Source organism: Polyodon spathula, chromosome 5 (assembly GCF_017654505.1).
Source record: "Polyodon spathula isolate WHYD16114869_AA chromosome 5, ASM1765450v1, whole genome shotgun sequence".
Classification (NCBI taxonomy): domain Eukaryota; kingdom Metazoa; phylum Chordata; class Actinopteri; order Acipenseriformes; family Polyodontidae; genus Polyodon; species Polyodon spathula.
The window spans coordinates 2,146,335-2,157,568 of record NC_054538.1 but is presented as its reverse complement, the minus strand read 5'-3'; the positions used below and the strand labels follow the sequence as shown (position 1 = coordinate 2,157,568).

Genomic DNA, 11,234 nt, shown 5'->3' with positions numbered 1-11,234 from the left:
GAAGCAATCGGTGTTGCGTTTCACATTTTGCTGTGGTCGATTTGATGCTCTGTAGAATGCCAAATTGGTTACATCTTAAAATCACATTTCTATATGTTCCAGCTGCTAAAAGCACACACGAGTGAAACGTCTTGGATTTCCGATGCAAATCAAAGACCTCAAAGTGGAAGCCATTAAGATTGCACTGGGATCTAAAGCGCCTCGGCTGAAGAAGCCCTCTTACATTAAATGAGTGGGGTTTATTTTTCATTTTCACAAGTGACTTTATATAACTAAGCTCTTAAGTAGCTACACATAAAAAATAATACGAAAAGCATCTTACACCGTGCATGACACAAATACTTCGCTTTACGATGTGCATAGAGTGTATAACACCTAATCAACATTGTGTATAGCCTACCCAATTAAAAATACATTTTAAAACAATCAAGCATCAACATGAAAATAAACAAACAAACAAACAGATAAATAAATAAATAAATAGTATTTTAAATAAATGTTCATTTAAAGAAAGAAAATGGTTTTGCCTTTTTGTTATTTCAAAGGCAATTCGTTACTTCTTTAAGACTGCAGTCAATAGACCCAACCAAAACGTAGTTTCTGAAACACAAAGTGTTTTTTATTAAAATTCTTATAAAATCGAAAATTCCATTCCCCCCCACCCCCCCCCCCCCCCCCCCCCCCCACCCCAGCCCTCAACGCGATAATTCGGGATTATTCACACAATTAGCTATAGAATGTTAAACCGAAACGAATTTTTCCACCGTTTTCTTCTGGGAAATATACACATCCAATTAAACGCCTTGAAGTTGATCTGCTTGGGAACAATTACGTTAACATATTTACAAAAATCAGGATAAAATAATATAATAAACTAAAAGTTGCCAGGATTTTATACATGGCCATAAATATTATTTTCTTTAAGTTCCATATAAAATAAGCAAGAAATTAAAACAAAAAAATCTCTATAATTTAAAAATGGTTTCTGCACGTGCTTTATACACGATTGACAAAAAATAAAATAAACATATTCTACAACACACAATCATACTGTACAAAAAAAAAAAATCACAAGAGCATTGAAGTTTTCCAATCAGGAGGCAGGACCCGGCTTTCATGGCGAAAACTCTGTAAACATGACGCACGAAACACCACCAAAATAAAATGGTCGTACGGATCAAGCTGCAGAATGCAAAAGTCGTTTTCATTACATTAACACGTCCCTAATATACACACCGCACCAGTCTGTATATATATATAGTTCACCAAGTCCACTGCTGAGTTTGCACCAAATGGTGTGCCGTGGGGAACTGGGGAGTGCTGGAGCTGTACTGGGCGTTATATTGCATATGCTGGAGAGCCTGGGCGCTATATGCCGTAAAGGGGATTCCAGTCTGGAAAGTGGCTGCCAAGTCCTGCGCTTTGAGCGTATGGCACGGTTTGCCATCCCTGACTAAGACGGGCACTGCCACCCGTCGCGGGGAAGGGAGATGGGTCACCTCCATACCTTTCTCTGCTCGGGCCCGCTTCATCTTGTACCGGTGGTTCTGGAACCAGATTTTCACCTGAGTCGGTGTTAGACGAATCAAACTAGCAAGGTGTTCTCTTTCGGGTGCTGAAAGATACCGCTGTTGTCTGAACCGCCGCTCCAATTCGTAGGTCTGAGCTTTGGAAAACAGCACTCTCCGTTTTCTCTTCTTCCCAGAGTCACTGCCGTTGCTTGAAGTTTCCTTGTCATTGTCTTGCGATTCGTCTGCAGAAGGTTCTGGGGATTTGGCAGATGAGTCCTGCGGTTGGGAGTTTGATGATAAACCATGCACTGTGTGAAGAATTGAAGGAAAATTGAAACACGAAACACACATGGAATTACTATACAAGTGTAGTAACAACGTCACTGTTTTACATAGATGCAGTAAATTGATAACATACAATTTCCACGAAGGTGGATCTTTAAAAATAACACAATACAATATATAACACTGCAGTAGTCTGTATATAACAAAGAGATGCATTTACGAAGAGCACAGTGCGGTAGATAAATAATTAACACGTAATGGGTTCAAACTTCAATGTGTTCCCATCGGAATAACTAGCAGGCATTGGTACAACTTTAACAAACCCTCTCTTCGTAAAATGCGTGGATTGGTTTATAAAGAAAGAGATACAATATGATATTTGTTATTTAAATACACACAACACATTTATTGCTAATAGATATAATTTAGACATTTGTTTTCCTGAGATATTTTACTTTTGAAGAACTCAGCAACATAAAAATAACAATAAAAACACCACTAATATATCATTTAAGTTTGATATAAGAGAAGGTTATCTTCATTAAGATGTCTTTTTGGTATTATAAAATAATTCAAACGATCTAATGACGTTGAAAAGGCGTTGTATACGGGTTCAAGAAATTATATATATATATATATATAGACATTGTCTTGTTAGCATATATTATGATTAGAAATTACAATGAACAAAAATCCAAATATTCATGTGTGTATATATATCACAAAATTAAAAAACAAATAACAATCACAGCTTTAATAAAAATTGCTCTGCCGATTAAAAGGAAAATCAGCTCGATTTTGTAAAAGCTGCAACAGTAGTACTTACATGAATATTGAATGCTCTCTGTAGTGGCAAGCCATCTTGTGTAAGGATTATCACTATTATCATAAAATGGGTTCTTTAACGGAAGGGTTTGCACGTTTTCCAAGGGGCTCTGCCCCAGAACTCCACTCGTTTTGGTTGCTTCAGACCCCTCTGTATCTTCCTCTGCCCCTTCTGTAACAGAGCCGTCCTCATCATTGGTGTCAGGGAGGTCCAAGATGTCCTTTACAGAAAAGCCCGTCTTTGTGTTTGTCAACGACATATTCGGGCTAAATTTATGCAGGAAAGTTGCAGCACCAGTTTGGCAATCCGCTGTTTCAAAGCAAACAACAGAATCAGTGTAGAAAAAAGGGATCAGTTAAATACTGTTTCTAGATTTAGCTACAGTTGAAGCAAATCAATACAGTACAGTTGCTAACCATTGGCTTTCAAAGTAGTGCAGTGAGTTCTGGAAGTCCAGGCAGAGTGCCAAAGTGCCTCAAGTGTACTATATCTGGCTCGTGGAAACTGTGCTACTGACGGGCGCGAGGAGGAAATAAGCCATTACTGCACTGATCCGTCCATATAAGGTTGTTCTCAACACATGAACCTGCAGTGAAAAAGCATCAAAAACGCAAAAGGTTGGCCACGTGTGGGCGGGTCTTGGGAGTCAAGTGGATGAAGACAGTGTTTGCAGATGTGAAATTGTGGGTTTTGGGGAGATCCGAGCCTCTACTATTGGTGCTTCAGAACGTGATGAGTGGTATAACGTGTCAATTAATTACAAACACGGGGAGGGCCTTTTTACACCCTATTTACATACAAAGGAGCTGCAAGTAGCTTTATACTCTGCATACTCGAAAGCGCGTTATAACAAATTGCCCCTGAAAAGCATTTGCGTTAATACTCTCCACAGATGTAAAAAATAATAAAGCAATAAGCTAGAAATTTGCCTGTTGGCAGCTGGGGCTAAACTGTGGTCTGAAAGCGTTTTCAAATCTGTTCATTTCAATCATTGATGCTCGCCTAAACCAAATGCTATTGTTTAAAAATGGCAAGAGACCAATTTATGTAAACCTTTTAGGTCTATATTTTGGTTTCGGCTCAGGGCAAGAGGTATAAATGAAACATTAAGTCATCGACTTGTGTTTGGTAGTAAAGAAAGGTGGTTGCTGACTGTAAATCTAATGCTTGAAAGAGGAGGCTCAAATACAGTAATTTATTATGCAATGTATTATTTTACTAGTTTTACGTGTACAATCTAAATAGTACTAGAATATAACAGTATAATGTGTGTGTGTGTGTGTGTGTGTGTGGTGTGTGTGTGTGTGTGTGTGTGTGTGGTGTGTGTGTGTGTGTGTGTGGTGTGTGTGTGTGGTGTTTAGTTTAGTTTACTTCGTGCATCAGCTATATATAATCTGATTGTTATGGTTGTATAATACATTTCAGTCTTACCCGCGTAGACGTTTCAATCAATAAGAAAACATATACAGTATCTACTTATACACCTGCCGCGACCCTCACCAGGAGAAGCGGAATGATAATGGATGGATATATTTATACACCTCTAGAATATGCCATACTCTGTAATGAACGAAATGCGCGTGAGATCCCAACAGTTCATTGTCAAGAGTCTTTGAAAAAACATCCTCTTTTCTTTTTGGACCCGTTCATTTATGTGTCAAATAGTCCAGTGTCGCTCGACTACAGGCCTATTGACTACAGATGGAACTACCCACATTTTAAATGCGAACTATTTTCATTATTGGAAAAGCTACATTGCGAATCGTCTTTTTTTAATGGATCTGTTTTGTACAGGGAAGAGAAGTTTCCTGCCTGAAGTCCAACTGAATCATTTTCCACCCCGTCGGAATCGACATCCTAAACTAATTATTACTGTAAAACAGTGTGCGTGTGTGTGTGTGTGTGTGTGTGTGTGTATATATATATATATATATATATATATATATATATATATATATATATATATATATATATATATATATATATATATATATATATATTCCCTTTTATTTTGTATTCAATTTCCAACACCCGATCTAATGCACAGTTTCTTAAATACTCAGTTTTTTTCTCTTAGCCGCTTTTATTTGCTATAGCCTGTGGGATACCCTTGCTGCCTCCTGTCTAGCAAGAAAGCAATGTATTATTGTTGATCAGTTTATTCGTCTCTCCCTCTTTCTGTCTCTCCCTTTCTCTGCGCTTCCCTGCCTCCCATCCAGTATGTGATTTGGGTGACAATGTTGCAGGTTTTTAGTAAGTCCTCGGCGCATCCTGGGTGGTCGGTGGTCGGACCCGGGCAAACACAAATACAAACCGATTGCTAAGCTGCGGACAATGGGCGAAATGTAGACAAATGCCCGGCTCCTGTTGGAAGCCTTTGTCCAAGCCCAGTTTCTGCATTTATTTCAGGGGCGAAATAATAGATGATTGACGCCCCCGTACAATGTGTTCTAACTGTTTGGAATAAATCTGAGGTTGTTTCGAGTTGTCATGGCATTCAACTGCTTTCAATGGACTATCTCTTCATTCATTTCTGAATCCTTCCACAATATTAAGGACACTCCTCCATCTCCTCACTCTCCCCACAGCGATAAGGATTGTGTCAAAACACTTTAGCCTGGTCTGAATGGGCAATGCAGTTCACAAAACTAATAAATACATAGAAGCTGATAATGCAATGTTTTACTACCTTCTTTACACCTGTGTCTATCCGCGTAGATAGAGCCACAGATACACATGGTATATCATCAGGCAGAGTGCGTGTTATGATGAATTCGATAAAAGACAACAGGAGGCTTGTTTAGGGTAACATCGCTTGCTTTAAATGTAACTAAAATCGTGTTGTGTTTAATTCAACGCATTCTGTGTTAACACATGTTCTTAAGACTATTAGCTTTCTGTTTAAGAAAAAAAAAAACACTTAGTTAAAAATAAACACATGCTAATACAACCATCCATACAACTTAACTTTTTATTATTATTATTATTATTATTATTATTATTATTATTATTATTATTATTATTATTATTATTATTTATTAATACTAAATACCTAAATACTGTGTTTTTTAAGTTTTTTCCTTCTTTCTGTATGTTGAATTTTTGTTTTCAGTATGCCTAATTATAAAAACTGTACCGTTATGTTTGCTTTTATTGTAAAATGAACGATATTTGCATCACTAATAAACCAGTCTTTGACTTCTTTTTTATATTTTGTATTCACTTTAAACGAGCCTTTACCTGATTTGAATAAGAATGTTACTTTTTACCTTTGATGAGTCTGTTTGAACTACTTGCATAGACCACCTGATAGGTAAATATTTTCCGAAGCGAATCTGAGGGTCACTGCAGAATTAATCACGCTGCTGTCTAGCAGGGTGACAATAGCCCATTGAAAAGTACAGGGAAAGAGTACAGTGGAACCGCAGCTTGTGTGATCGAATTGCCTGACCTTCAACGTGTAGTCATTCGAATTGTTACTTATCGAGACCACTTACAAAGGTTTTAATATAGCCGTACGTCTTGCAAAATAAATGATTTTCGAATTTTATAGTTCGTTTATAATTAGGATTCACAAATAAAGCATTTTTTCTAAAGTTAACATCTTTGGCCCCTGTTAAGATATAGACTAGACTGTTGTATTATTTTTACAAGCTTTTGTGTGCTATACTTGTTTGCGGCTGTTATCCCATCGTTACAAAATTACTAATTTAGGTAGATATCAAAATGTCACCTTGTCTGGTGACTGTATTGTACAACAACACTAAATACATGCTGTCAAGGAGTCTCAAACCTTATGGCGCTCCAATGTGAAAACCCGGAGATCTGAAGCAAGTTCAGGCGGGATCTGAAGTCAGTAAGTGACCTTTTACTAAATCGTAATCCCTGCCGAGGAAGCGTTTGGTGTTTGTGATGATGGCGGTGTGTGTGTGTGTGTGTGTGTGTATGTGTGTGTGTGTGTGTGTGTTTATTGGGGGTGTATTTGAACAATTGAACAAGGGGGTTGAACAGAAGAAGTAAATGTGCAGAGCTCGCAAGTGGCTGTACTTCACTTGAAGAGCCCTCTACTCGTGCTTACCTGTTTACTTTTACAGGTACCTCAAACACAGGACGGTTCACTTTTCACTGCTACGGAAATGGAGACCCCCCCCCCCCCTCTTCACTGGTCTTTTGTAGCCTTGCACATTTTAAAATATGCCTATGCTGAGTGAAACGTGGGAAACAGCGAGGGAGACGGACGGTAAATAAAGCGTCTCGTGCTAGATTAATTCCTCTCGTCTTTCCACGAAGTTTGTTTGATGAATGAACGATCAATAAAGATAGCCTACACCAGAACTGTCAGGAGATGTTGTGGCGAAGCTGTCTGAAAATAACTCAGTCAGCAGGGAGAAGTTAAAAGCACTCTATTTGCATGTTGTTGCAGTTTCTCAATTAAAGTTAAACGTTTTATGTTTTACGCATCAAAACTGAGAGGGAAAACATATTCATTAAAAGACCAATCACACGGTGTAAATGAACAATAAGGGTTGATTGGGTAAAAAACTATCATATGCATGCTTTGGTGAAATAAAATAATAATAATAATAAATAATAATAATAATAATAATATAATAATAATAATAATAATAATAATAATAATAATAATTAAAAAATCACACACATTTAGCATTAACCAAAGTACATATCAAAAAACGTATAATAATATGTTGACTATTTATTCGGTATCTATTAATGTGTATAGTGAATTATACATTACACCGAGGATTTGGCGCTCTTAGTATGTTGATAGAGTTGCTTTATTTGAAAAATAGAATACATAAATAGCAAAATAGCATGGAAAGAAAGAGGAACCCCCCCCCCATTAAAATAAACAAATAAAATCATGTAAGTAAAAGCGGAGCACCCCCCCCCCCCCCCCCCCCCGAAAAAAAAAAAAAAAAAAACACAGTCAGTGACAAATTATTTTCGGAATCATTTATTTTTTAAAAGTTAGACAACTGTGTGTGTGTGTGTGTGTGTGTGTGTGTGTGTGTGTGTGTGTGTGCGTGTGTTTGTATATGTATGTGTGTTTTCATGTGTGTATATTTGTTTGTGCCTGTGTGTATTAGTGTGTTTGTGTGCATGTGTGTGTATGTGTGTGTGTGTGTGTGTGTGTGTGTTCTTGTATGTGCATGTGCGATACTGTAAGCATGTTGCATCTTGTAAGCGTATTGCACCTTGTAAACTCCGCTGAGGCTCGGTGAAGCTCAGAGCACAGTCACTGTGGTGAGGTTAGTTGTGGCAGTCACTGGCAGTTTGGCTGGGTGTAGCAATAAGAAATGGGGAAGCCACCATGATCTGCCATTAAAGGTGTCTAAGAAAGGTCAAAGGGAAATAGGGAACATCAGATACAAGTCTACCTTGTTTAGAAAATGTAGTCAATATAAATATAATAAGCATAGTGTTACCTGTAATCCACGACTTTAACTTGTTCCAAAACCTTCACAAGGTAGACTACAGTATTTACTGTATCACTGTTCACTATATAACAACCGTGGCAAAATGAAGATTATTTCAATTACACGGGGGTTACATTTGGAATACAATGAGCACCTATGTGCTTGTTTTTCAGTGTTCATGACTAAGTACTGTTCTGCGTTCATGTTAAATTTGAATCTAGCATGTCCTTTATTTGTCTAATTGTACGTTTCTTAGAAAGCCGATTTAAAAAAACAAAAAATAAACAAACGTGTGACTCAAATTGAACCATACAACTCGTTAATGGTTTCATATCTGATACCCTTGTTAATTTGTCAAAGCAATTATTCTTAAAAAAAAAAAAAAAAGATTAGCCGTTTATGCGTTAGATTTAATAATATTACATTTTTCGAAAAAAAGGAAAGCCAGTGAAAGGATTATAATAATAGCGAGGATTTGCAGGGTTTAATCGCTGAAATTCAGAATGTTACGATGCCTGAGGCACACAGTGGGACTTAGATAGAGGTAACCTCATTTTACTCGAGGTGCTTGTGTTTGAAATTGACAACGTTTCTTCGGGCTCCAATATAATATAAAAGTGATCACGTTAATAATAAAATACATGTATATAAATAAACACACAGTTATGTGTTTATTAATTTTTCCAACCCTTTCTTATTTTACTCCCCTCAGTAAAACGTGTGTAATAGGGTTACATCGTCCGAGGGGTATCTTTGCCGTGCCAGCCATTTGTAGCCAGTTTAAAAATCAAAGCTTTTTTTCGCCCCGAGGCAAAAGACTTTCTTTTATTCATTTCCCTTTCCCTCTGATTAAACATGTCACAATGAGATTCTCGTTATGGCTATGCCCGGAGGAGAAGCTTTTTGTTAAACTATTAGTTTATTTGTAACGGTGAATTTCATGCGTGTTACAGTACCTGCTTGAGTCTACGTTTCTGTTAAAACATTCATTCACGGTTTATTCTATGTAATCCCTTCCAGTTTGACGGCTACTGGTGATTGTGACATGCTTGACATTCATTATACAAGTAGCTGCTGTGCAATTACAGGCTGATGCTTAAATGTGTCAGGATTCATATAAAAAGAGAAATTCCTTAACACTAATTACAAATAAAGTCCGTGTTATAATTCAGTGTTTACTGAAAACAAAGGTTGCAGCTTCGCGTGAAACATCCATTTCTAATGCTCTGGCGAACCCTACCGACTCAGTGATGAACTGCCACAAGAATAACAACATGCAAGATAACACAGCTGTAATAGAAACCGATTATAGCGCGCCGGTACTTGCAGTGAAATTCAAAGTATTTAGGTGAACATGTTAATGGTGCGCATATAAATAACGCACGATTTTAAACAGCACTGCCCACTGTATATACTTTAAATCCAGGTTAACAGAACCCATCAGTGATTTAACAATCATTCCCTTTGTTACAAATTTCATCACGGATAAGCATTAACTCTCAATTATAGCATTGTCTTTCGAGTAGTCAGTGCTCTGTTAAAAATACTCAAATTAAAGTGGTTTAAGAGAACAGCCCACCTTTTTGTTTTCTTTGGGGACCAATAATTATCTTCCTTAGAGTGCAACAATAGGGTAATCTTAGCAGACAGACTGGAAGTACAGACTGGGGACTTCCTCTGAGAACGGGAAGCGTGATTTTAAACATATATATTACTGTATGAAACATTTTTGTAAAACTGCTAGTAAGATTACATGCATGCACCGTGGTTAATATGAAATGCAAAAATTCAAATCAGATTATTTTTTCTTTGATGGAAAATGTCATTGAAAGAAGTGTACCTTTACGGAATGGAAAAAAAACTTTAACCCTCGCATTATGTAATCTTGTATCCTTGGTAGTTCGATCCTTTATTTGACCACGGCAGCGTTTTTAAACGATTCAGATTCAATGCTATGAGTGGAAGTTTTGTTCTTTACAGCACACGCGTTAAGAAATTTCAAAGAAGGGTGGAAGATAACATAAACAATTGTATTATCAGAAGACAATAGCAAATACTTCCATGATAAGTACACCACTGAAGAATGCAAAAGAGAACCCACAGGAAACACGTGAAGGGGTTCTTGTAGCGTGAAGGGCTGACAAACTGTAACTGCAAATGTAACAAACGTTTCAGAAAGAAAGAAGCGAGCAGTGTTTAAACGTCTCTTACGTTACCAACATGCAATAAAGCACAATTTACACAGTAAAGGGTTAAATAAGATGGACTATATTGTGCTCACCTGGTGTCTGATGAGATGACGTTAAGTGCTGTGGCCAGCGTTAAGACGGCTCTGAGTTAATGAAATATCTCCAAATGGAAGTGAGGAGTGCGTGCGGACCAGATAACTGATTCGCTTTATATACCCAGTGAGCAAGTGCAGCTCTCGTGATATTGTCCCAGTGCGTTTGCATAGCTGTCCAAGTGGCTCCGCTCCGGCTCTCTCGCTAACATTGCACGATCTGTTTGTTTTACTCCGCTATGACGTGAAACAAAATATTGGCCATATGTTCTTCGGCAATAAATTGGTCATAAGTGCAAACACCGTTCTTCTTGATGGTGCTTTTAGCTGATTGACCCTAACTTTCTATTTTCATTTCGCTGCTGCGTTAAAACTCAGTTATTTTGCATTTATATCTCCAGTTACATCTTTTGGTAAAACACAGACACAGAAAGTAAACCGAAGCAATATTAAAGGCAGAAGTAGAGCACGTCACAGAGAAAGAGGGGGTTAGTGGATGTCTACTATTAGTTATTTCTCCCAGGACAAGGTTGCCACTAATAAATCGCCTGGTAGCTAAGAAACAGCCAAGCCAAATAGACAGATGTGACATGTTATTTATACGAGAACTCCCGTTTACACAAGATACGCTGATGTAACATTTGATAGCAACCACATGAGAGATTAAGCTCGCAGATTGTGTTTTTTGTTTTCAGTTACGGCCATAGGGATAAGCATACTGCACCTGTAACAAATATTACAAAAAGTTGAAGAAACTGTAACCACTCCCGCTTCATTAAAAGTGTCAGATGAGTTCCTTCCTCTGTAATATTCATTCATTCATTCATTATCCATTGCTATATTTTTGTTTAAATGTTTATTTTCGGTGTGCATGCTTTTTTTTTCCAATTTTT

The 11,234-nt window shown here is 37.4% G+C and overlaps 1 protein-coding gene across 2 annotated transcripts; it reads right to left on the bottom strand.

Annotated features, from left to right (window-relative positions):
- Positions 1-705: 705 nt before the first annotated feature.
- Positions 706-10,443, bottom strand: LOC121315233 (homeobox protein Nkx-2.2a). 2 transcript variants are annotated; one of them, XM_041249279.1, is made up of 3 exons: positions 10,342-10,443; positions 2,623-2,931; positions 706-1,819 (listed from the first exon to the last, which is right to left on the bottom strand). In XM_041249279.1, exons 2-3 carry the CDS (start codon positions 2,879-2,881, stop codon positions 1,263-1,265), a joined length of 816 nt encoding a protein of 271 aa, XP_041105213.1. In that variant the 5' UTR covers positions 2,882-2,931; positions 10,342-10,443; the 3' UTR covers positions 706-1,262. The 2 variants fall into 2 exon arrangements, with proteins under 2 accessions (XP_041105213.1, XP_041105212.1); XM_041249278.1 differs by lacking the exon at positions 10,342-10,443 and having other exon boundaries at positions 2,623-3,487.
- Between the last annotated feature and the right edge of the window lie 791 nt (positions 10,444-11,234).